Source organism: Salvelinus fontinalis, chromosome 32 (genome assembly GCF_029448725.1).
Source record: "Salvelinus fontinalis isolate EN_2023a chromosome 32, ASM2944872v1, whole genome shotgun sequence".
In the NCBI taxonomy this organism is placed as follows: Eukaryota; Metazoa; Chordata; class Actinopteri; order Salmoniformes; family Salmonidae; genus Salvelinus; species Salvelinus fontinalis.
Genome location: NC_074696.1, coordinates 3,591,318 through 3,618,532, shown reverse-complemented (window position 1 = coordinate 3,618,532; position 27,215 = coordinate 3,591,318). Strand labels below are relative to the sequence as shown.

At 49.4% G+C, this 27,215-nt stretch overlaps 1 protein-coding gene across 2 annotated transcripts in view; it reads right to left on the bottom strand.

Annotated features, from left to right (window-relative positions):
* Positions 1 to 1,111: 1,111 nt before the first annotated feature.
* The window catches only part of LOC129830642 (transmembrane protein 64-like), a 43,923-nt gene continuing 17,819 nt past the window's right edge, over positions 1,112 to 27,215 (bottom strand). The window contains exons 2-3 of one of the 2 annotated variants that reach the window (XM_055893230.1): positions 15,244 to 15,399; positions 1,112 to 2,814 (exon numbers count right to left, since the gene is read on the bottom strand). In XM_055893230.1, coding sequence (XP_055749205.1) covers positions 2,632 to 2,814; positions 15,244 to 15,399 — 339 coding nt within the window. In that variant the 3' untranslated portion in view covers positions 1,112 to 2,631. The other variant, XM_055893231.1, reaches the window with a different exon arrangement.

Sequence of the window (27,215 nt, the reverse complement as noted above, 5' to 3'; positions counted from 1 at the left end):
GCAGGGTTTATAATACTATGTAGGTTATAGCAGGGTTTATAATACTATGTAGGTTATAGCAGGGTTTATAATACTATGTAGGTTATAGCAGGGTTTATCATACTAGACAGGTTATAGCAGGGTTTATAATACTATGTAGGTTATAGCAGGGTTTATAATACTATGTAGGTTATAGCAGGGTTTATAATACTATGTAGGTTATAGCAGGGTTTATAATACTATGTAGGTTATAGCAGGGTTTATAATACTAGACAGGTTATAGCAGGGTTTATAATACTATGTAGGTTATAGCAGGGTTTATAATACTAGACAGGTTATAGCAGGGTTTATAATACTAGACAGGTTATAGCAGGGTTTATAATACTATGTAGGTTATAGCAGGGTTTATAATACTATGTAGGTTATAGCAGGGTTTATAATACTATGTAGGTTATAGCAGGGTTTATCATACTAGACAGGTTATAGCAGGGTTTATAATACTATGTAGGTTATAGCAGGGTTTATAATACTATGTAGGTTATAGCAGGGTTTATAATACTATGTAGGTTATAGCAGGGTTTATAATACTATGTAGGTTATAGCAGGGTTTATAATACTAGACAGGTTATAGCAGGGTTTATAATACTATGTAGGTTATAGCAGGGTTTATAATACTATGTAGGTTATAGCAGGGTTTATAATACTATGTAGGTTATAGCAGGGTTTATCATACTAGACAGGTTATAGCAGGATTTATCATACTCTGTCCTGCCTCGCCCGCCCACCCACCCCCCCCTTGGTGCACGTTTTGCCCTACCGCTACACAGCTGATTCAAATAATCAACCGACCAATGGGCTCCCAAGTAGCGTCACTCCAGACACCCTGGTTCGATTCCAGGCTGTATCACAAGCGGCCGTGATTGGGAGTCCCAAAGGGCGGCGCACAATTGGCCCGGGGTAGGCTCAATTTTTTTTTTTTTTTTTACAATTAATAAATCTTCATGCTTAGATTATTTGAGTCAGCTGTGTGTAGTGTTACGGCAAAAACCAAGGAGGTGGAGCCTGGGGGCCCAGGACTGAGTTTGGGAAACACTGGCCTAAAGGGAAAGTGAAGAACAAGGAAAAAAATAACTCAGTGTGCTGTACCATTTATTTATTTCATCATTATAAATGAGTTCAACATATAGCATAGCCCCTGGTCCCACACTGTAGAAGAGAAGCCAATGGCCCCTGGTCCCACGCTGTAGAAGAGAAGCCAATGGCCCCTGGTCCCACACTGTAGAAGAGAAGCCAATGGCCCCTGGTCCCACACTGTAGAAGAGAAGCCAATGGCCTCTGGTCCCACACTGTAGAAGAGAAGCCAATGGCCCCTGGTCCCACGCTGTAGAAGAGAAGCCAATGGCCCCTGGTCCCACACTGTAGAAGAGAAGCCAATGGCCCCTGGTCCCACACTGTAGAAGAGAAGCCAATGGCCCCTGGTCCCACACTGTAGAAGAGAAGCCAATGGCCCCTGGTCCCACACTGTAGAAGAGAAGCCAATGGCCCCTGGTCCCACACTGTAGAAGAGAAGCCAATGGCCCCTGGTCCCACACTGTAGAAGAGAAGCCAATGGCCCCTGGTCCCACACTGTAGAAGAGAAGCCAATGGCCCCTGGTCCCACACTGTAGAAGAGAAGCCAATGGCCCCTGGTCCCACACTGTAGAAGAGAAGCCAATGGCCCCTGGTCCCACACTGTAGAAGAGAAGCCAATGGCCCCTGGTCCCACACTGTAGAAGAGAAGCCAATGGCCCCTGGTCCCACACTGTAGAAGAGAAGCCAATGGCCCCTGGTCCCACACTGTAGAAGAGAAGCCAATGGCCCCTGGTCCCACACTGTAGAAGAGAAGCCAATAGCCCCTGGTCCCACACTGTAGAAGAGAAGCCAATGGCCCCTGGTCCAACACTGCAGAAGAGAAGCCAATGGCCCCTGGTCCCACACTGTAGAAGAGAAGCCAATGGCCCCACACTGTAGAAGAGAAGCCAATGGCCCCTGGTCCAACACTGTAGAAAAGAAGCCAATGGTCTTGGAGATCTGAATGGTGAGCTGTGTTGTATAGAGAGCTCAGGTTAACTCCAAGACACCGACAGCCTCGTTGAGACCTGAATGGTGAGCTGTGTTGTATAGAGAGCTCAGGTTAACTCCTCCAACACACCGACAGCCTCATCTGAATATGCATGTAACAACAGTTCAACATTCACCTTCTGCTACCATTTCTGTCAAGCCGTCTACTCATACAGTTTGACTCGTACCTTCGATAAATCCAACCTACGCACCACACAGAACGAAATGCAACTGCCTCTGCAACAATGCAGAAAAGCAAACGCAGCGTTTCATTGGAAATTAATGTAATTCCGGTGTACCAAAATGCAATGAAGCTGTCGGTGTGTTCGAAGTCCGTGACGACAACACCACCGTACCTGACTACTAAACACCTGGCACCCCCTCAGCTGCACCTACAAGCCCTATAGATCCACACAATCAGCATCCCTATTTGGCAGGTACTCCTCACCGTGGAAGGCACTCCTAATCAGATATCACAACTGCTACACTGGCCAATCAGTGTTCAGTTCGATCCCAGTCGCTCGTCTCCAATCGGGTTTTTTGAGACATTTATCAGACCACGTTGATGATCCCACCCCCGGCCGACGCCCTCTTGCTGCAGTAGCCGCTGTGATTGGTGGAAGCGCCGTTCATGCGTGATGTCTTCAGCTCCATCTGACAGGCAGCGATGGCCGCATTCAGCTCCACCTGGGCCCGATGGACCACGTAGAACATCAGGCCTATACTAATGATGATCTGAGGAAGAGAGAGGGAAACAGAACCGTGATTTAGAACCACGGAATTAATACCACATTGAACATCAGGCCTAAACTGACGATGAGAGGAGGGAGAGAGAACCATCAAGGACAAAACTATTTAGAACCATTCTGTGTAGAACCATGTAATTACTGTAGAACATCAGGCCTATACTGATGATGATCTGAGAGAGAAGATAACTGTGGTTTAGAACCACAGAATAACTAGTATAACTAGTATAGACCACATGGAACATGAGGCCTATACTGATGAGGATCTGAGAGAGGACGAGGCAAGCTAACTGTCAGAAGATCCCATACTGATGAGGATCTGAGAGGACGAGGCAAGCTAACTGTCAGAAGATCCCATACTGATGAGGATCTGAGAGAGGACGAGGCAAGCTAACTGTCAGAAGATCCCATACTGATGAGGATCTGAGAGAGGACGAGGCAAGCTAACTGTCAGAAGATCTATACTGATGAGGATCTGACAGAGGACGAGGCAAGCTAACTGTCAGAAGATCCCATACTGATGAGGATCTGAGAGAGGACGAGGCAAGCTAACTGTCAGAAGATCCCATACTGATGAGGATCTGAGAGAGGACGAGGCAAGCTAACTGTCAGAAGATCCCATACTGATGAGGATCTGAGAGAGGACGAGGCAAGCTAACTGTCAGAAGATCCCATACTGATGAGGATCTGAGAGAGGACGAGGCAAGCTAACTGTCAGAAGATCCCATACCGATGAGGATCTGAGAGAGGACGAGGCAAGCTAACTGTCAGAAGATCCCATACCGATGAGGATCTGAGAGAGGACGAGGCAAGCTAACTGTCAGAAGATCCCATACCGATGAGGATCTGAGAGAGGACGAGGCAAGCTAACTGTCAGAAGATCCCATACCGATGAGGATCTGAGAGAGGACGAGGCAAGCTAACTGTCAGAAGATCCCATACCGATGAGGATCTGAGAGAGGACGAGGCAAGCTAACTGTCAGAAGATCCCATACCGATGAGGATCTGAGAGAGGACGAGGCAAGCTAACTGTCAGAAGATCCCATACCGATGAGGATCTGAGAGAGGACGAGACAAGCTAACTGTCAGAAGATCCCATACCGATGAGGATCTGAGAGAGGACGAGGCAAGCTAACTGTCAGAAGATCCCATACCGATGAGGATCTGAGAGAGGACGAGGCAAGCTAACTGTCAGAAGATCCCATACCGATGAGGATCTGAGAGAGGACGAGGCAAGCTAACTGTCAGAAGATCCCATACCGATGAGGATCTGAGAGAGGACGAGGCAAGCTAACTGTCAGAAGATCCCATACCGATGAGGATCTGAGAGAGGACGAGGCAAGCTAACTGTCAGAAGATCCCATACCGATGAGGATCTGAGAGAGGACGAGGCAAGCTAACTGTCAGAAGATCCCATACCGATGAGGATCTGAGAGAGGACGAGGCAAGCTAACTGTCAGAAGATCCCATACCGATGAGGATCTGAGAGAGGACGAGGCAAGCTAACTGTCAGAAGATCCCATACCGATGAGGATCTGAGAGAGGACGAGGCAAGCTAACTGTCAGAAGATCCCATACCGATGAGGATCTGAGAGAGGACGAGACAAGCTAACTGTCAGAAGATCCCATACCGATGAGGATCTGAGAGAGGACGAGACAAGCTAACTGTCAGAAGATCCCATACCGATGAGGATCAGAGAGGACGAGGCAAGCTAACTGTCAGAAGATCCCATACCGATGAGGATCTGAGAGAGGACGAGGCAAGCTAACTGTCAGAAGATCCCATACCGATGAGGATCTGAGAGAGGACGAGGCAAGCTAACTGTCAGAAGATCCCATACTGATGAGGATCTGAGAGAGGACGAGGCAAGCTAACTGTCAGAAGATCCCATACTGATGAGGATCTGAGAGAGGACGAGGCAAGCTAACTGTCAGAAGATCCCATACCGATGAGGATCTGAGAGAGGACGAGGCAAGCTAACTGTCAGAAGATCCCATACCGATGAGGATCTGAGAGAGGACGAGGCAAGCTAACTGTCAGAAGATCTATACTGATGAGGATCTGAGAGAGTACGAGGCAAGCTGTCAGAAGATCCCATACTGATGAGGATCTGAGAGAGGACGAGGCAAGCTAACTGTCAGAAGATCTATACTGATGAGGATCTGAGAGAGGACGAGGCAAGCTAACTGTCAGAAGATCCCATACTGATGAGGATCAGAGAGGACGAGGCAAGCTAACTGTCAGAAGATCCCATACTGATGAGGATCTGAGGACGAGGCAAGCTAACTGTCAGAAGATCCCATACTGATGAGGATCTGAGGACGAGGCAAGCTAACTGTCAGAAGATCTATACTGATGAGAATCAATGAAAGGTTTAATTTTGTCATCCATCCATCCAACATGTACCGTTTCTGCTACAGTAGCTGCCTCTGGGTCTAGTTGCTGATGAACACGTTGTTCTCTTGAAAACAAAGGTACAAAAAGGTGTCTGACCTGAAGAACCAAGAACCGGCATTCTAAACACACAAAGGTGTCTGGGTGCAGTGTTGATGGTTTTCAGGACAAAGATAAAGCCTGGTCCTGGACTAAGGGGCACTTTCAATTGAGAATATCTAGTGAGTGTCCAGGACAGGGGCTTAATCCGCGTCGGGGGATTAATCCGCGTCTGGGGGATTAATCCGCGTCTGGGGGATTAATCCGCGTCTGGGGGATTAATCCGCGTCTGGGGGATTAATCCGCGTCTGGGGGATTAATCCGCGTCTGGGGGATTAATCCGCGTCTGGGGGATTAATCCGCGTCTGGGGGATTAATCCGCGTCTGGGGGATTAATCCGCGTCTGGGGGCTTAATCCGCGTCTGGGGGCTTAATCCGCGTCTGGGGGCTTAATCCGCGTCTGGGGGCTTAATCCGCGTCTGGGGGCTTAATCCGCGTCTGGGGGCTTAATCAGCGTCTGGGGGCTTAATCAGCGTCTGGGGGCTTAATCAGCGTCTGGGGGCTTAATCAGCGTCTGGGGTCTTAATCTGCGCCAAGGAAACTGGCCCCCAGGGACAGACCCCTGCTGCTGGCTCAGCTGCAGACTAAAGATAAATTAGTTACATTATTATTATTAGCTGCAGTCAGAAACTATTCATCCTCCTTGACTTATTCCACATTTTGTTACAGCCCGAATTCAAAATGGATTAAACAGTTTCCCCCCCCTCATCCATCTACACACAATACACCATAATGAAAAAGTTTGAAATTTTTACAAAATGTATAGAAAATTAAATATAGAAATATCTCATTTACTTAAGTATTCACACCCCTGAGTCAATACTTGGTAGAAGCACTTTTGGCAGTGATTATAGCTGTCAATCTGGGTAAGTCTCTACAAGCTTTCCACACCTGGAATGTGCAACATTTGCCCATTATTATTTTTTCTTTTAAATCTTCAAGCTCAATCAAATTGGTTTACTGATCATCACTAGACAACCATTTTCAGGTCTTACCGTAGATTTTTCAAGCAGATTTAAGACAAAAAACTAACTCGGCCACTCATTCACTGTCTTCTTGGTAAGCAACTCCAGTGCAGATTTGGTCTTGTGTTTTAGGTTATTGTCCTGCTGAAAGGTTGATTCATCTGTTTGGTGGAAAGCAGACTGAACAAGGTTTTCTAGGATTTTGTCTGTGCTTAGCTCCACTTTTTCTTTATCTTTCTTATCCTGAAAATCTCGCCAACTCCTTAATGCTTAGAAGCATACCCATAACATGATGCAGCCACCACTATGCTTGAAAATATGGAGAGTTACTCAGAAATGTGTTGTATTGGATTTGCCCCAAACATAACAGGATGCATGTGTTGGAATATTCTGTACAGGTTTCCTTTCTTTCCGGTCACTTATGTTAGTATTGTGGTAATGTTGTTGATCCATCCTCAGTTTTCTCCTATCACAGCCATTAAACTCTGTAACTGTTTTAAAGTCACCATCGGCCTCATGGGGAAATCCCTGAACGGTTTCCTTCCTCTCCAGCAACTGAGTTAGGAAGGATGTCTGTATCTTTGTAGTGACTGGGTGTATTGATACACCATGCAGAGTGTAATTAATAACTTCACCACGCTCAAAGGGATATTCAATGTCTGCTTTTTAATTTGTTACCCATCTACCAATAGGAGCCCTTCTCTGTGAGGCATTGGAAAACCTCCCTGGTCTTTGTGGTTGAATCTGTGTTTGAAATTCACTGCTCGACTGAGGGACATTACAGATAATTGTATGTGTGGGGTACAGAGATGAGGTAGTCATTAAAAAAATCATGTTAAACACTATTATTGTGGCTTTCCGAATGACGTAGCGGTCTAAGGCACTGCAGAGCTTGAGGCGTCACTACAGATCCGGGTTCGCAGCTGGCCGCGACCGGGAGACCCATGAGGCGGCGCACAATTAGATCAGCATCGTCCGGGTTAGGGTAGGGTTTGGCCGGCAGGGATGTCCTTGTCCCTTTTCGCTCTAGCGACTCCCATGGCGGGCCGGGAGCACAGTGACACAGATGCCATTTTTATGGTGTTTCCTCCGACACATTGGTGCGGCTAACTTCCGGGTTAAGAGAGCAGTGTGTCAAGAAGCAGTGAGGCTTGGCAGGGTCGTGTTTCGGGAGGACGCACGTCTCTCGACCTTCACCTCTCCCGAGTCCGTACGGGAGTTGCAGCGATGAGACAAGAATGTAACTACCAATTAGGGAGGAAAAGGAGCAAAGTAACGACATTAAAAACACTTATTACACACAGAGACCATGCAACTTATGCCATTTTTTAAAGCACATTTTTACTCCTGAAATGATTTAGACTTGCCATACATAAAAACATTTATTGAGTCAATAAGTCTTCAACCCATTTCAGCTTAACATTTTTTATTAATTTTGTAAAAATGTCAAAACACGTAATTCCCCTGTTGACATGGTGGTGTCAAAGTCTGAATGGAATCCATTTTCAGGCTGTTACACGTTCAGAAGGAGCTGGGTGTTTTAGTCTGACTGCCTGCCGCTAACTCACCTGACGCCTCTGGGGGATTTGAAAAAGCACTAAGTAGAAATCCCACGTATCTACTAACTCTCTGTTCTGACTCACCTGTAGACTGAAGACAAGGTATCTAACTCTCTGTTCTGACTCACCTGTAGACAAGGTATCTAACTCTCTGTTCTGACTCACCTGTAGACAAGGTATCTAACTCTCTGTTCTGACTCACCTGTAGACTGAAGACAAGGTATCTAACTCTCTGTTCTGACTCACCTGTAGACAAGGTATCTAACTCTCTGTTCTGACTCACCTGTAGACTGAAGACAAGGTATCTAACTCTCTGTTCTGACTCACCTGTAGACTGAAGACAAGGTATCTAACTCTCTGTTCTGACTCACCTGTAGACAAGGTTTCTAACTCTCTGTTCTGACTCACCTGTAGACTGTAGACAAGGTTTCTAACTCTCTGTTCTGACTCACCTGTAGACAAGGTATCTAACTCTCTGTTCTGACTCACCTGTAGACAAGGTATCTAACTCTCTGTTCTGACTCACCTGTAGACAAGGTATCTAACTCTCTGTTCTGACTCACCTGTAGACTAAAGACAAGGTATCTAACTCTCTGTTCTGACTCACCTGTAGACAAGGTATCTAACTCTCTGTTCTGACTCACCTGTAGACTGAAGACAAGGTATCTAACTCTCTGTTCTGACTCACCTGTAGACTGTAGACAAGGTATCTAACTCTCTGTTCTGACTCACCTGTAGACTGAAGACAAGGTATCTAACTCTCTGTTCTGACTCACCTGTAGACAAGGTATCTAACTCTCTGTTCTGACTCACCTGTAGACAAGGTATCCAACTCTCTGTTCTGACTCACCTGTAGACGAGGTATCTAACTCTCTGTTCTGACTCACCTGTAGACTGAAGACAAGGTATCTAACTCTCTGTTCTGACTCACCTGTAGACTGAAGACAAGGTATCTAACTCTCTGTTCTGACTCACCTGTAGACTGAAGACAAGGTATCTAACTCTCTGTTCTGACTCACCTGTAGACTGAAGACAAGGTTTCTAACTCTCTGTTCTGACTCACCTGTAGACTGAAGACAAGGTTTCTAACTCTCTGTTCTGACTCACCTGTAGACAAGGTATCTAACTCTCTGTTCTGACTCACCTGTAGACTGAAGACAAGGTATCTAACTCTCTGTTCTGACTCACCTGTAGACTGTAGACAAGGTATCTAACTCTCTGTTCTGACTCACCTGTAGACTGAAGACAAGGTATCTAACTCTCTGTTCTGACTCACCTGTAGACAAGGTATCTAACTCTGTTCTGACTCACCTGTAGACAAGGTATCTAACTCTCTGTTCTGACTCACCTGTAGACAAGGTATCTAACTCTCTGTTCTGACTCACCTGTAGACTGTAGACAAGGTTTCTAACTCTCTGTTCTGACTCACCTGTAGACTGAAGACAAGGTATCTAACTCTCTGTTCTGACTCACCTGTAGACTGAAGACAAGGTATCTAACTCTCTGTTCTGACTCACCTGTAGACAAGGTTTCTAACTCTCTGTTCTGACTCACCTGTAGACTGTAGACAAGGTTTCTAACTCTCTGTTCTGACTCACCTGTAGACAAGGTATCTAACTCTCTGTTCTGACTCACCTGTAGACAAGGTATCTAACTCTCTGTTCTGACTCACCTGTAGACAAGGTATCTAACTCTCTGTTCTGACTCACCTGTAGACTGAAGACAAGGTATCTAACTCTCTGTTCTGACTCACCTGTAGACTGTAGACAAGGTATCTAACTCTCTGTTCTGACTCACCTGTAGACTGAAGACAAGGTATCTAACTCTCTGTTCTGACTCACCTGTAGACTGAAGACAAGGTATCTAACTCTCTGTTCTGACTCACCTGTAGACTGAAGACAAGGTATCTAACTCTCTGTTCTGACTCACCTGTAGACTGAAGACAAGGTATCTAACTCTCTGTTCTGACTCACCTGTAGACAAGGTATCTAACTCTCTGTTCTGACTCACCTGTAGACAAGGTATCTAACTCTCTGTTCTGACTCACCTGTAGACAAGGTATCTAACTCTCTGTTCTGACTCACCTGTAGACAAGGTATCTAACTCTCTGTTCTGACTCACCTGTAGACTGAAGACAAGGTATCTAACTCTCTGTTCTGACTCACCTGTAGACTGTAGACAAGGTTTCTAACTCTCTGTTCTGACTCACCTGTAGACAAGGTATCTAACTCTCTGTTCTGACTCACCTGTAGACTGAAGACAAGGTTTCTAACTCTCTGTTCTGACTCACCTGTAGACAAGGTATCTAACTCTCTGTTCTGACTCACCTGTAGACTGTAGACAAGGTTTCTAACTCTCTGTTCTGACTCACCTGTAGACTGAAGACAAGGTATCTAACTCTCTGTTCTGACTCACCTGTAGACTGAAGACAAGGTATCTAACTCTCTGTTCTGACTCACCTGTAGACTGAAGACAAGGTTTCTAACTCTCTGTTCTGACTCACCTGTAGACTGAAGACAAGGTTTCTAACTCTCTGTTCTGACTCACCTGTAGACAAGGTATCTAACTCTCTGTTCTGACTCACCTGTAGACTGAAGACAAGGTATCTAACTCTCTGTTCTGACTCACCTGTAGACTGTAGACAAGGTATCTAACTCTCTGTTCTGACTCACCTGTAGACTGAAGACAAGGTATCTAACTCTCTGTTCTGACTCACCTGTAGACAAGGTATCTAACTCTGTTCTGACTCACCTGTAGACAAGGTATCTAACTCTCTGTTCTGACTCACCTGTAGACAAGGTATCTAACTCTCTGTTCTGACTCACCTGTAGACTGTAGACAAGGTTTCTAACTCTCTGTTCTGACTCACCTGTAGACTGAAGACAAGGTATCTAACTCTCTGTTCTGACTCACCTGTAGACTGAAGACAAGGTATCTAACTCTCTGTTCTGACTCACCTGTAGACAAGGTTTCTAACTCTCTGTTCTGACTCACCTGTAGACTGTAGACAAGGTTTCTAACTCTCTGTTCTGACTCACCTGTAGACAAGGTATCTAACTCTCTGTTCTGACTCACCTGTAGACAAGGTATCTAACTCTCTGTTCTGACTCACCTGTAGACAAGGTATCTAACTCTCTGTTCTGACTCACCTGTAGACTGAAGACAAGGTATCTAACTCTCTGTTCTGACTCACCTGTAGACTGTAGACAAGGTATCTAACTCTCTGTTCTGACTCACCTGTAGACTGAAGACAAGGTATCTAACTCTCTGTTCTGACTCACCTGTAGACTGAAGACAAGGTATCTAACTCTCTGTTCTGACTCACCTGTAGACTGAAGACAAGGTATCTAACTCTCTGTTCTGACTCACCTGTAGACTGAAGACAAGGTATCTAACTCTCTGTTCTGACTCACCTGTAGACAAGGTATCTAACTCTCTGTTCTGACTCACCTGTAGACAAGGTATCTAACTCTCTGTTCTGACTCACCTGTAGACAAGGTATCTAACTCTCTGTTCTGACTCACCTGTAGACAAGGTATCTAACTCTCTGTTCTGACTCACCTGTAGACTGAAGACAAGGTATCTAACTCTCTGTTCTGACTCACCTGTAGACTGTAGACAAGGTTTCTAACTCTCTGTTCTGACTCACCTGTAGACAAGGTATCTAACTCTCTGTTCTGACTCACCTGTAGACTGAAGACAAGGTTTCTAACTCTCTGTTCTGACTCACCTGTAGACAAGGTATCTAACTCTCTGTTCTGACTCACCTGTAGACAAGGTATCTAACTCTCTGTTCTGACTCACCTGTAGACTGTAGACAAGGTTTCTAACTCTCTGTTCTGACTCACCTGTAGACAAGGTTTCTAACTCTCTGTTCTGACTCACCTGTAGACAAGGTATCTAACTCTCTGTTCTGACTCACCTGTAGACTGAAGACGAGGTATCTAACTCTCTGTTCTGACTCACCTGTAGACTGAAGACAAGGTATCCAACTCTCTGTTCGGACTCACCTGTAGACAAGGTATCTAACTCTCTGTTCTGACTCACCTGTAGACAAGGTATCTAACTCTCTGTTCTGACTCACCTGTAGACTGAAGACAAGGTATCTAACTCTCTGTTCTGACTCACCTGTAGACTGAAGACAAGGTATCTAACTCTCTGTTCTGACTCACCTGTAGACAAGGTATCTAACTCTCTCTTCTGACTCACCTGTAGACTGTAGACAAGGTTTCTAACTCTCTGTTCTGACTCACCTGTAGACTGTAGACAAGGTTTCTAACTCTCTGTTCTGACTCACCTGTAGACAAGGTATCTAACTCTCTGTTCTGACTCACCTGTAGACAAGGTATCTAACTCTCTGTTCTGACTCACCTGTAGACTGAAGACAAGGTATCTAACTCTCTGTTCTGACTCACCTGTAGACAAGGTATCTAACTCTCTGTTCTGACTCACCTGTAGACTGAAGACAAGGTATCTAACTCTCTGTTCTGACTCACCTGTAGACAAGGTATCTAACTCTCTGTTCTGACTCACCTGTAGACAAGGTATCTAACTCTCTGTTCTGACTCACCTGTAGACAAGGTATCTAACTCTCTGTTCTGACTCACCTGTAGACTGAAGACAAGGTATCTAACTCTCTGTTCTGACTCACCTGTAGACAAGGTATCTAACTCTCTGTTCTGACTCACCTGTAGACAAGGTATCTAACTCTCTGTTCTGACTCACCTGTAGACTGTAGACAAGGTTTCTAACTCTCTGTTCTGACTCACCTGTAGACTGAAGACAAGGTATCTAACTCTCTGTTCTGACTCACCTGTAGACTGAAGACAAGGTATCTAACTCTCTGTTCTGACTCACCTGTAGACTGAAGACAAGGTATCTAACTCTCTGTTCTGAATCACCTGTAGACAAGGTTTCTAACTCTCTGTTCTGACTCACCTGTAGACTGTAGACAAGGTTTCTAACTCTCTGTTCTGACTCACCTGTAGACAAGGTATCTAACTCTCTGTTCTGACTCACCTGTAGACAAGGTATCTAACTCTCTGTTCTGACTCACCTGTAGACAAGGTATCTAACTCTCTGTTCTGACTCACCTGTAGACTAAAGACAAGGTATCTAACTCTCTGTTCTGACTCACCTGTAGACAAGGTATCTAACTCTCTGTTCTGACTCACCTGTAGACTGAAGACAAGGTATCTAACTCTCTGTTCTGACTCACCTGTAGACTGTAGACAAGGTATCTAACTCTCTGTTCTGACTCACCTGTAGACAAGGTATCTAACTCTCTGTTCTGACTCACCTGTAGACTGAAGACAAGGTATCTAACTCTCTGTTCTGACTCACCTGTAGACTGAAGACAAGGTATCTAACTCTCTGTTCTGACTCACCTGTAGACTGAAGACAAGGTATCTAACTCTCTGTTCTGACTCACCTGTAGACTGAAGACAAGGTATCTAACTCTCTGTTCTGACTCACCTGTAGACTGAAGACAAGGTATCTAACTCTCTGTTCTGACTCACCTGTAGACTGAAGACAAGGTATCTAACTCTCTGTTCTGACTCACCTGTAGACAAGGTATCTAACTCTCTGTTCTGACTCACCTGTAGACAAGGTATCTAACTCTCTGTTCTGACTCACCTGTAGACAAGGTATCTAACTCTCTGTTCTGACTCACCTGTAGACTGAAGACAAGGTATCTAACTCTCTGTTCTGACTCACCTGTAGACTGAAGACAAGGTATCTAACTCTCTGTTCTGACTCACCTGTAGACTGAAGACAAGGTATCTAACTCTCTGTTCTGACTCACCTGTAGACAAGGTATCTAACTCTCTGTTCTGACTCACCTGTAGACAAGGTATCTAACTCTCTGTTCTGACTCACCTGTAGACTGTAGACAAGGTTTCTAACTCTCTGTTCTGACTCACCTGTAGACTGAAGACAAGGTATCTAACTCTCTGTTCTGACTCACCTGTAGACTGAAGACAAGGTATCTAACTCTCTGTTCTGACTCACCTGTAGACAAGGTTTCTAACTCTCTGTTCTGACTCACCTGTAGACTGTAGACAAGGTTTCTAACTCTCTGTTCTGACTCACCTGTAGACAAGGTATCTGACTCACCTGTAGACAAGGTATCTAACTCTCTGTTCTGACTCACCTGTAGACAAGGTATCTAACTCTCTGTTCTGACTCACCTGTAGACTGAAGACAAGGTATCTAACTCACCTGTAGACTGAAGACAAGGTATCTAACTCTCTGTTCTGACTCACCTGTAGACTGAAGACAAGGTATCTAACTCTCTGTTCTGACTCACCTGTAGACTGAAGACAAGGTATCTAACTCTCTGTTCTGACTCACCTGTAGACAAGGTATCTAACTCTCTGTTCTGACTCACCTGTAGACAAGGTATCTAACTCTCTGTTCTGACTCACCTGTAGACAAGGTATCTAACTCTCTGTTCTGACTCACCTGTAGACTGAAGACAAGGTATCTAACTCTCTGTTCTGACTCACCTGTAGACTGTAGACAAGGTTTCTAACTCTCTGTTCTGACTCACCTGTAGACAAGGTATCTAACTCTCTGTTCTGACTCACCTGTAGACAAGGTATCTAACTCTCTGTTCTGACTCACCTGTAGACTGTAGACAAGGTTTCTAACTCTCTGTTCTGACTCACCTGTAGACTGAAGACAAGGTATCTAACTCTCTGTTCTGACTCACCTGTAGACAAGGTATCTAACTCTCTGTTCTGACTCACCTGTAGACAAGGTTTCTAACTCTCTGTTCTGACTCACCTGTAGACAAGGTATCTAACTCTCTGTTCTGACTCACCTGTAGACAAGGTATCTAACTCTCTGTTCTGACTCACCTGTAGACTGAAGACAAGGTATCTAACTCTCTGTTCTGACTCACCTGTAGACTGAAGACGAGGTATCTAACTCTCTGTTCTGACTCACCTGTAGACTGAAGACAAGGTATCTAACTCTCTGTTCTGACTCACCTGTAGACTGAAGACAAGGTATCCAACTCTCTGTTCTGACTCACCTGTAGACAAGGTATCTAACTCTCTGTTCGGACTCACCTGTAGACAAGGTATCTAACTCTCTCTTCTGACTCACCTGTAGACTGAAGACAAGGTATCTAACTCTCTGTTCTGACTCACCTGTAGACTGAAGACAAGGTATCTAACTCTCTGTTCTGACTCACCTGTAGACAAGGTATCTAACTCTCTGTTCTGACTCACCTGTAGACTGAAGACAAGGTATCTAACTCTCTGTTCTGACTCACCTGTAGACTGAAGACAAGGTATCTAACTCTCTGTTCTGACTCACCTGTAGACAAGGTATCTAACTCTCTGTTCTGACTCACCTGTAGACAAGGTATCTAACTCTCTGTTCTGACTCACCTGTAGACTGAAGACAAGGTATCCGCTGACGCTCTGTTCTGCGATAACGTCCTCCATGGTGCGCAGCGTGGTGCCCAGGTAGGAGTTTAGGAGCTGTGTGGGCAGCAGGCCGACTGACGACGCCACCAGGTAGTTTGGCAACGACACGTCTGTGATCTGAAAGGAAGAGATATTGAAAGTCACAGTTAGTCTTGTCCCAGAACGGCCTCTAGGGAAGGAGCCCTCCCTCCAGAACGGCCTCTAGGGAAGGAGCCCTCCCTCCAGAACGGCCTCTAGGGAAGGAGCCCTCCCTCCAGAACGGCCTCTAGGGAAGGAGCCCTCCCTCCAGAACGGCCTCTAGGGAAGGACCCCTCCCTCCAGAACGGCCTCTAGGGAAGGAGCCCTCCCTCCAGAACGGCCTCTAGGGAAGGAGCCCTCCCTCCAGAACGGCCTCTAGGGAAGGAGCCCTCCCTCCAGAACGGCCTCTAGGGAAGGAGCCCTCCCTCCAGAACGGCCTCTAGGGAAGGAGCCCTCCCTCCAGAACGGCCTCTAGGGAAGGAGCCCTCCCTCCAGAACGGCCTCTAGGGAAGGAGCCCTCCCTCCAGAACGGCCTCTAGGGAAGGAGCCCTCCCTCCAGAACGGCCTCCAGGGAAGGAGCCCTCCCTCCAGAACGGCCTCTAGGGAAGGAGCCCTACCTCCAGAACGGCCTCTAGGGAAGGAGCCCTCCCTCCAGAACGGCCTCTAGGGAAGGAGCCCTCCCTCCAGAACGGCCTCTAGGGAAGGAGCCCTACCTCCAGAACGGCCTCTAGGGAAGGAGCCCTCCCTCCAGAACGGCCTCTAGGGAAGGAGCCCTCCCTCCAGAACGGCCTCTAGGGAAGGAGCCCTACCTCCAGAACGGCCTCTAGGGAAGGAGCCCTCCCTCCAGAACGGCCTCTAGGGAAGGAGCCCTCCCTCCAGAACGGCCTCTAGGGAAGGAGCCCTACCTCCAGAACGGCCTCCAGGGAAGGAGCCCTCCCTCCAGAACGGCCTCTAGGGAAGGAGCCCTCCCTCCAGAACGGCCTCTAGGGAAGGAGCCCTCCCTCCAGAACGGCCTCTAGGGAAGGAGCCCTACCTCCAGAACGGCCTCTAGGGAAGGAGCCCTCCCTCCAGAACGGCCTCTAGGGAAGGAGCCCTCCCTCCAGAACGGCCTCCAGGGAAGGAGCCCTCCCTCCAGAACGGCCTCCAGGGAAGGAGCCCTCCCTCCAGAACGGCCTCCAGGGAAGGAGCCCTCCCTCCAGAACGGCCTCCAGGGAAGGAGCCCTCCCTCCAGAACGGCCTCTAGGGAAGGAGCCCTCCCTCCAGAACGGCCTCTAGAGAAGGAGCCCTCCCTCCAGAACGGCCTCTAGGGAAGGAGCCCTCCCTCCAGAACGGCCTCTAGGGAAGGAGCCCTCCCTCCAGAACGGCCTCTAGGGAAGGAGCCCTCCCTCCAGAACGGCCTCCAGGGAAGGAGCCCTCCCTCCAGAACGGCCTCTAGGGAAGGAGCCCTCCCTCCAGAACGGCCTCTAGGGAAGGAGCCCTCCCTCCAGAACGGCCTCTAGGGAAGGAGCCCTCCCTCCAGAACGGCCTCTAGGGAAGGAGCCCTACCTCCAGAACGGCCTCCAGGGAAGGAGCCCTCCCTCCAGAACGGCCTCCAGGGAAGGAGCCCTACCTCCAGAACGGCCTCTAGAGAAGGAGCCCTACCTCCAGAACGGCCTCTAGGGAAGGAGCCCTACCTCCAGAACGGCCTCTAGGGAAGGAGCCCTACCTCCAGAACGGCCTCCAGGGAAGGAGCCCTCCCTCCAGAACGGCCTCCAGGGAAGGAGCCCTACCTCCAGAACGGCCTCTAGGGAAGGAGCCCTCCCTCCAGAACGGCCTCTAGGGAAGGAGCCCTCCCTCCAGAACGGCCTCTAGGGAAGGAGCCCTGTTTCCTGTTTCTGTAGCATGAGGCAGCTTCATGTACAATATCACCCCCCTGGACAAGATGCTAGTCTGTAGGAGAAACAACCAACCTCTTATCTAAAGGTGAAAAATACAGCCAGAACATAAAGTTAACCTGTGTTTTGGCTGTATTTTTCACCTTTAGATAACAGAGGTTGATTGGTTCTCCTACAGACTAGTGAAGCACTGTATCCTCTATGTTAAGTCTCTTAACTAATCACAAAAAAAGCATTGGGCTGAAGTTGACAGTCCCAGCTAGCTCAGTCTCTTATCACTAGATTACTCAATAGAACAACTGCCTAAATAGAAACATGTGTTTCAGTCCCCTCGGCCTAGAACGTCCCAGGAATGATAACATCAGCCTCCAGATATGACCTTGGTCAAGACAGAATGCATATATTATAACTAGCCTAGCAGATACTGGTGGTGGTGGTGAGTGTGTGAGTGTGTGAGTGTGTGAGTGTGTGAGTGTGAGAGTGTGAGAGTGTGAGAGTGTGAGAGTGTGAGAGTGTGTGAGAGTGTGAGAGAGTGTGAGAGAGTGTGAGAGAGTGTGAGAGAGTGTGAGAGAGTGTGAGAGAGTGTGAGAGAGTGTGAGAGAGTGTGAGAGAGTGTGTGTGTGTGTGTGTGTGTGTGTGTGAGAGAGTCACAGACAAAGAGTCACAGACAAAGAGTCACAGACAAAGAGTCACAGACAAAGAGTCACAGACAAAGAGTCACAGACAAAGAGTCACAGACAAAGAGTCACAGACAAAGAGTCACAGACAAAGAGACACAGACAAAGAGAGAAACCTGTTGTTGTTCCAATGCACAGAAACAAAGCTCTTCCACAGGCTATATACATTCATGCTGGACAGGCCGACTTCCCTGGTTCTCCTAGAAAGGGTTGAACCTGCGCCCTGAGGGAGGGGGAGTCTGGAGCCTATCCTTTAGACAGTGGCTCGTTCATGTTCGTCTGCTGCGTTGAATGTTACTGTGCAGCAGATATCAAATCCCCCCAGTAAAATCAAATCAAGTTTATTTTATATAGCCCTTCGTACATCAGATAATATCTCAAAGTGCTGTACAGAAACCCAGCCTAAAACCCCAAACAGCAATGCAGGTGTAGAAGCACGGGGCAGTCATCTTGTGCTAAGCAAAACGCACTGTGCTATGATATCTACGTTGTGTGGACTTTCCACCCAGGCATTATGTCTGTTCCTACTGCGGCCCAATGGCACAATATTCCCTCTGAAAGCTGTGCACTATGTAGGGAAAAGGTTGCGATTTGGGACGCAACCTTTGGGCAGGGCGTGTATAGAGGCTGTGGGTAGGGTAGGGCGTGTATAGAGGCTGTGGGTAGGGTAGGGCGTGTATAGAGGCTGTGGGTAGGGTAGGGCGTGTATAGAGGCTGTGGGTAGGGCGCGTATAGAGGCTGTGGGTAGGGTAGGGCGTGTATAGAGGCTGTGGGTAGGGCGCGTATAGAGGCTGTGGGCAGGGCGTGTATAGAGGCTGTGGGTAGGGTAGGGCGCGTATAGAGGCTGTGGGCAGGGCGCGTATAGAGGCTGTGGGTAGGGTAGGGCGTGTATAGAGGCTGTGGGCAGGGCGTGTATAGAGGCTGTGGGTAGGGTAGGGCGTGTATAGAGGCTGTGGGTAGGGTAGGGCGTGTATAGAGGCTGTGGGTAGGGCGCGTATAGAGGCTGTGGGTAGGGTAGGGCGTGTATAGAGGCTGTGGGTAGGGCGCGTATAGAGGCTGTGGGCAGGGCGTGTATAGAGGCTGTGGGTAGGGTAGGGCGCGTATAGAGGCTGTGGGTAGGGCGCGTATAGAGGCTGTGGGTAGGGAACGTATAGAGGCTGTGGGTAGGGCGCGTATAGAGGCTGTGGGTAGGGCGTGTATAGAGGCTGTGGGTAGGGCGTGTATAGAGGCTGTGGGTAGGGCGTGTATAGAGGCTGTGGGTAGGGCGTGTATAGAGGCTGTGGGCAGGGCGCGTATAGAGGCGGTGGGCAGGGTAGGGTGCGTATAGAGGCTGTGGGTAGGGTAGGGCGGGTATAGAGGCTGTGGGTAGGGTAGGGCGTGTATAGAGGCTGTGGGTAGGGCGCGTATAGAGGCTGTGGGTAGGGAGCGTATAGAGGCTGTGGGTAGGGTAGGGTGCGTATAGAGGCTGTGGGCAGGGCGTGTATAGACGCTGTGGGCAGGGCGCGTATAGAGGCTGTGGGCAGGGCGTGTATAGAGGCTGTGGGCAGGGTAGGGTGTGTATAGAGGCTGTGGGTAGGGTGTGTATAGAGGCTGTGGGTAGGGTGTGTATAGAGGCTGTGGGTAGGGTGTGTATAGAGGCTGTGGGTAGGGTGTGTATAGAGGCTGTGGGTAGGGTAGGGTGCGTATAGAGGCTGTGGGTAGGACAGGGTGCGTATAGAGGCTGTGGGTAGGACAGGGTGCGTATAGAGGCTGTGGGGAGGGTGTGTATAGAGGCTGTGGGCAGGGTAGGGTGTGTATGGAGGCTGTGGGCAGGGTGCGTATAGAGGCTGTGGGCAGGGCGTGTATAGAGGCTGTGGGTAGGGTAGGGCGCGTATAGAGGCTGTGGGTAGGGCGCGTATAGAGGCTGTGGGTAGGGAACGTATAGAGGCTGTGGGTAGGGCGCGTATAGAGGCTGTGGGTAGGGCGTGTATAGAGGCTGTGGGTAGGGCGTGTATAGAGGCTGTGGGTAGGGCGTGTATAGAGGCTGTGGGTAGGGCGTGTATAGAGGCTGTGGGCAGGGCGCGTATAGAGGCGGTGGGCAGGGTAGGGTGCGTATAGAGGCTGTGGGTAGGGTAGGGCGGGTATAGAGGCTGTGGGTAGGGTAGGGCGTGTATAGAGGCTGTGGGTAGGGCGCGTATAGAGGCTGTGGGTAGGGAGCGTATAGAGGCTGTGGGTAGGGTAGGGTGCGTATAGAGGCTGTGGGCAGGGCGTGTATAGACGCTGTGGGCAGGGCGCGTATAGAGGCTGTGGGCAGGGCGTGTATAGAGGCTGTGGGCAGGGTAGGGTGTGTATAGAGGCTGTGGGTAGGGTGTGTATAGAGGCTGTGGGTAGGGTGTGTATAGAGGCTGTGGGTAGGGTGTGTATAGAGGCTGTGGGTAGGGTGTGTATAGAGGCTGTGGGTAGGGTAGGGTGCGTATAGAGGCTGTGGGTAGGACAGGGTGCGTATAGAGGCTGTGGGTAGGACAGGGTGCGTATAGAGGCTGTGGGGAGGGTGTGTATAGAGGCTGTGGGCAGGGTAGGGTGTGTATGGAGGCTGTGGGCAGGGTGCGTATAGAGGCTGTGGTTAGGGTGCGTATAGAGGCTGTGGTTAGGGTGCGTATAGAGGCTGTGGTTAGGGTGCGTATAGAGGCTGTGGGTAGGGTGTGTATAGAGGCTGTGGGTAGGGCGCGTATAGAGGCTGTGGGTAGGGTAGGGTGCGTATAGAGGCTGTGGGCAGGGTAGGGCGCGTATAGAGGCTGTGGGCAGGGTAGGGCGCGTATAGAGGCTGTGGGTAGGGCGCGTATAGAGGCTGTGGGTAGGGCGCGTATAGAGGCTGTGGGTAGGGTGCGTATAGAGGCTGTGGGTAGGGTGCGTATAGAGGCTGTGGGTAGGGTAGGGTGCGTATAGAGGCTGTGGGTAGGGTAGGGTGCGTATAGAGGCTGTGGGCAGGATAGGGCGCGTATAGAGGCTGTGGGCAGGATAGGGCGCGTATAGAGGCTGTGGGCAGGGTAGGGCGCGTATAGAGGCTGTGGGCAGGGTAGGGCGCGTATAGAGGCTGTGGGCAGGGTAGGGCGCGTATAGAGGCTGTGGGCAGGGTAGGGCGCGTATAGAGGCTGTGGGCAGGGTAGGGCGCGTATAGAGGCTGTGGGTAGGGCGCGTATAGAGGCTGTGGGTAGGGCGCGTATAGAGGCTGTGGGTAGGGCGCGTATAGAGGCTGTGGGTAGGGCGCGTATAGAGGCTGTGGGTAGGGCGCGTATAGAGGCTGTGGGTAGGGCGCGTATAGAGGCTGTGGGTAGGGTAGGGTGCGTATAGAGGCTGTGGGTAGGGTAGGGTGCGTATAGAGGCTGTGGGTAGGGTAGGGTGCGTATAGAGGCTGTGGGCAGGATAGGGTGCGTATAGAGGCTGTGGGCAGGATAGGGCGCGTATAGAGGCTGTGGGCAGGATAGGGCGCGTATAGAGGCTGTGGGCAGGGTAGGGCGCGTATAGAGGCTGTGGGCAGGGTAGGGCGCGTATAGAGGCTGTGGGCAGGGTAGGGCGCGTATAGAGGCTGTGGGTAGGGTGCGTATAGAGGCTGTGGGTAGGGTGCGTATAGAGACTGTGGGTAGGGTAGGGTGCGTATAGAGGCTGTGGGTAGGGTAGGGTGCGTATAGAGGCTGTGGGTAGGGTAGGGTGCGTATAGAGGCTGTGGGCAGGGTGCGTATAGAGGCTGTGGGTAGGGTGCGTATAGAGGCTGTGGGTAGGTTAGGGTGCGTATAGAGGCTGTGGGTAGGGTGCGTATAGAGACTGTGGGTAGGGTGCGTATAGAGGCTGTGGGTAGGGTGCGTATAGAGGCTGTGGGTAGGGTGCGTATAGAGGCTGTGGGTAGGGTGCGTATAGAGGCTGTGGGCAGGGCGCGTATAGAGGCTGTGGGCAGGGCGCGTATAGAGGCTGTGGGCAGGGCGCGTATAGAGGCTGTGGGCAGGGCGCGTATAGAGGCTGTGGGCAGGGCAGGGTGTGTATAGGGGCTGTGGGCAGGGTGTGTATAGAGGCTGTGGGTAGGGTGTGTATAGAGGCTGTGGGCAGGGTGTGTATAGAGGCTGTGGGCAGGGCAGGGTGTGTATAGAGGCTGTGGGCAGGGTGCGTATAGAGGCTGTGGGCAGGGCGCGTATAGAGGCTGTGGGCAGGGCGCGTATAGAGGCTGTGGGCAGGGCGCGTATAGAGGCTGTGGGTAGGGCGCGTATAGAGGCTGTGGGCAGGGTAGGGTGCGTATAGAGGCTGTGGGTAGGGCGCGTATAGAGGCTGTGGGCAGGGTAGGGTGCGTATAGAGGCTGTGGGTAGGGTGTGTATAGAGGCTGTGGGCAGGGTGTGTATAGAGGCTGTGGGTAGGGTGTGTATAGAGGCTGTGGGCAGGGTGTGTATAGAGGCTGTGGGCAGGGTGTGTATAGAGGCTGTGGGCAGGGTGTGTATAGAGGCTGTGGGTAGGGTGTGTATAGAGGCTGTGGGTAGGGTGTGTATAGAGGCTGTGGGCAGGGTGTGTATAGAGGCTGTGGGCAGGGCAGGGTGTGTATAGAGGCTGTGGGCAGGGCGCGTATAGAGGCTGTGGGCAGGGCGCGTATAGAGGCTGTGGGCAGGGCGCGTATAGAGGCTGTGGGCAGGGCGCGTATAGAGGCTGTGGGCAGGGCCCGTATAGAGGCTGTGGGCAGGGCCCGTATAGAGGCTGTGGGCAGGGCCCGTATAGAGGCTGTGGGCAGGGCCCGTATAGAGGCTGTGGGCAGGGCCCGTATAGAGGCTGTGGGCAGGGCGCGTATAGAGGCTGTGGGCAGGGCGCGTATAGAGGCTGTGGGCAGGGCGCGTATAGAGGCTGTGGGCAGGGCGCGTATAGAGGCTGTGGGCAGGGCGCGTATAGAGGCTGTGGGCAGGGCGCGTATAGAGGCTGTGGATAGGGCGTGTATAGAGGCTGTGGATAGGGCGCGTATAGAGGCTGTGTGCAGGGTGTGTATAGAGGCTGTGGGCAGGGTGCGTATAGAGGCTGTGGATAGGGTGTGTATAGAGGCTGTGGGCAGGGCGCGTATAGAGGCTGTGTGCAGGGTGTGTATAGAGGCTGTGGGCAGGGTGCGTATAGAGGCTGTGGATAGGATAGGGTGCGTATAGAGGCTGTGGGCAGGGCGTGTATAGAGGCTGTGGATAGGGTGTGTATAGAGGCTGTGGATAGGATAGGGCGCGTATAGAGGCTGTGGGCAGGGCGCGTATAGAGGCTGTGGGCAGGGCGCGTATAGAGGCTGTGGGCAGGGGCTGCATAGAGGCTGTGGGCAGGGGCTGCATAGAGGCTGTTTAAAACAGCAGAGAATCCTAGAATAAGCTTCCATATAGCTGGCATGCAGAATAACAACACATTCAATCAAACCCTATATCCCACCCGGTTTGTCCCCCGTTCAGTTCTGGTTCAGTAATAGATGGCATGGCTGGAACTGCCATTTTGAATGTGTATCACTTAGACTTCAAAAACAAAGCTGTTTTCAGCACGAAACAACCAGAACATCAACTGTATGTACATTGAGCCATTGTTCAGACAGCCACTGCTTACAGACAGGAAAGACTAGTATTGCTTTATCCAGAGACCCTGTAGGTCTAATTTGACTAAATAGGGCCCAGAGTTAGGACCCTGTAGACCGGGCCCAGAGTTAGGACCCTGTAGACCGGGCCCAGAGTTAGGACCCTGTAGACCGGGCCCAGAGTTAGGATCCTGTAGACCGGGCCCAGAGTTAGGACCCTGTAGGTCTAACCCATTGTGATTAAATAGGGCCCAGAGTTAGGATCCTGTAGACCGGGCCCAGAGTTAGGATCCTGTAGGTCTAACCCATTGTGATTAAATAGGGCCCAGAGTTAGGACCCTGTAGACCGGGCCCAGAGTTAGGCTGAGCATTTGAACAAACATTTTCCCTGTTTGTACATCACATGATGAATTCATCATTTATCACCCAATTAAAAACTAATGATTGATGGGGTCGGGTGGCCAACGGCACCCTTCATCATAGGGCACTACATAGGGGGACTACATAGGGCACTACATTGGGTCACTGCATTGGGGCACTACATAGGGGCACTACATAGGGGCACTACATAGGGGCACTGCATAGGGGGCACTGCATAGGGGGCACTGCATAGGGGGCACTGCATAGGGGCACTGCATAGGGGCACTGCATTGGGGCACTGCATTGGGGCACTGCATTGGGGCACTGCATTGGGGCACTACATAGGGGTCACTACATAGGGGTCACTACATAGGGGCACTACATAGGGGCACTACATAGGGGCACTACATAGGGGCACTACATAGGGGCACTACATAGGGGCACTACATAGGGGGCACTACATAGGGGGCACTGCATAGGGGGCACTACATAGGGGGCACTACATAGGGGGCACTACATAGGGGGCACTACATTGGGGCACTACATAGGGGGCACTGCATGGGGGCACTACATGGGGGCACTACATGGGGGCACTACATAGGGGGCACTGCATTGGGTCACTACATAGGGGGCACTGCATAGGGGCACTGCATTGGGGCACTGCATAGGGGGCACTACATAGGGGGCACTACATAGGGGGCACTACATAGGGGGCACTACATAGGGGGCACTACATAGGGGGCACTACATAGGGGGCACTGCATAGGGGGCACTACATAGGGGCACTGCATAGGGGGCACTGCATAGGGGCACTACATAGGGGCACTACATAGGGGCACTACATAGGGGCACTACATAGGGGCACTACATAGGGGGCACTACATAGGGGCACTACATAGGGGGCACTACATAGGGGGCACTACATAGGGTCACTGCATAGGGGCACTGCATAGGGGCACTGCATTGGGGGCACTGCATTGGGGGCACTGCATAGGGGCACTGCATTGGGGGCACTGCATAGGGGGCACTGCATAGGGGCACTGCATAGGGGCACTGCATAGGGGGCACTGCATAGGGGGCACTGCATAGGGGGCACTGCATAGGGGGCACTGCATTGGGGCACTGCATTGGGCTCTGGTCAAAAATAGCATGCTTCACTCTCAATAACATAGCTGGAAATAGTTGATATTTGATTTGTTCTGCTAAGACTGGCAGACTATGGGGTTTTGGGTTACAGACCTAACGCAGTGCCCTCTAAAGCAGGCTGCTTCAGCAGGAAACAAACCAGTCCGGGGAAATGGAGCCCCCTCTTCTACAGAATGTGCTTACTAAAAAGGGGTGGACGGACACAACTCCACAAGGGCCTAATAACCAGCCAACCTGGATGCATCATCGGCCTAGCCTGCTTCCAAAATGACTCCCTATTCCCGCTATAGTACACTACTTCTGACCACAGCCCTCTATAAAAAAAGGTGCCATTGGTCAAAAGTAGTGAACTTTGGGATTAATGCAAAATAATTTTGCTCAAAAAGACTGGTGCCTAGACTAGTAGCCTCATATTTCTGAATAAATAAAACCCCTGTGGCTACTTCAACCAACATTCTGAAAACCAATACATGTTGTAGGCTAATGTAGAACGTAGGCTAATGTAGAACGTAGGCTAATGTAGAACGTAGGCTAATGTAGAACGTAGGCTAATGTAGAACGTAGGCTAACGTAGGCTTATGTAGAACGTAGGCTAACGTAGGCTAATGTAGAACGTAGGCTAACGTAGAACGTAGGCTAACGTAGGCTAATGTAGAACGTAGGCTAACGTAGAACGTAGGCTACAACCTGTCTGTTGTAACTAAGGATATTACAGTAGCAGAAGCAGGGTTCAGTCCCCACATCACATTGGGGCAAAACAATCCACCTTCCACACATTAACATTTGTGATGATGTAATCTTAATAATTAAGCTGCGACATGACTTAAATCCACCAGAGTAGCTGTTCCACCTCTGGGAAGGTAGAGCATGTAGCCCGTAAGCTGAGTTCAACAGTGGGGCGAGTTAGTTTTGGATGGCCTGGGGCCTACTGCTATTTGTCATATCGTAGCCTGATTGTTGCTGGGGGGGGAAAAAAAGAAGTACATTCCTACTTTGACTTCCTGTCTGTCTCCTGCTTTAGCCAATGGTTGCAATGATAAAAACATTTGATTAAATCAGTATTTAGAGACTGTATGTCTGTCTTGGCATGCTGCCTATAAAAACATTCCTAAATAGACTGCATGTCTGTGTCGTGATAGCAGTACAAGATAAAGGTCAAAGGTCAGAGCAAAGTTGGATCCACAGCCGTTGTCGGGAAAGTATTCAGACCCCTTGACTTTCTCCACATTTTGTTACGTTACAGCATTATTCTAAAATGGATTAAATTATTTTCTACACACAATGTGCCATAATGACAAAGCAAAAAACAGGTTTTTAGAAATGTTTGAAAATGTATTAAAAAATAAAAAACATACCTTATTTACAAAATTATTCAGACCCTTTGCTATGAGACTCAAAATTGAGCTCAGGTGCATCCTGTTTCCATTGATCATCCTTGAGATGTTTCCAGAACTTCATTCGACTCCACCTGGAATTGTCCGTAGAGCTCCGAGTCAGGATTGTGTCGAGACACAGAAAAAATGTCTGCAGCATTGAAGGTTCCTAAGAACACAGCGGCCTCCATCATTCTTAAATGGAAGAAGTTTGGAACCACCAAGACTCCTCCTAGAGCTGGCCGTCCGGCCAAACTGAGCAATCGGGGGAGAAGGGCCTTGGTCAGGGAGGTGACCAAGAACCCGATGGTCAATCTGTCAGAGCTCCAGAGTTCCTCTGTGGAGATGGGAGAATCTTCCAGAAGGACAACCATCTCTGCAGCACTCCACCAATCAGGCCTTTATGGTAGAGTGGCCCGACAGAAGCCACTCCTCAGTAAAAGGCACATGACAGCGAGCTTGGAGTTTGTCAAAAGGCACCTAAAGGACTCTGACCACAAGATTCTACGGTCTGATGAAACCAAGACTGAACTCTTTATAGCGTTATACCCAAGAAGGGTCTGAATACCTACGTAAACGTGATTTAAGATTTTTATTTTTAATACATTTACAAACATTTCTAAAAAACTGTTTTTGCTTTGTCATTATGGGGTATTGTGTGTAGATTACATTTTTTTTTTAATCCATTTTAGAATAAGGCTGTAACGTAACAAAATGTGGAAAAAGTCAAGGGGTCTGAATACTTTCTGAAGGCACTGTATATACACTGCTCAAAAAAATAAAGGGAACACTTAAACAACACAATGTAACTCCAAGTCAATCACACTTCTGTGAAATCAAACTGTCCACTTAGGAAGCAACACTGATTGACAATACATTTCACATGCTGTTGTGCAAATGGAATAGACAAAAGGTGTAAATTATAGGCAGTTAGCA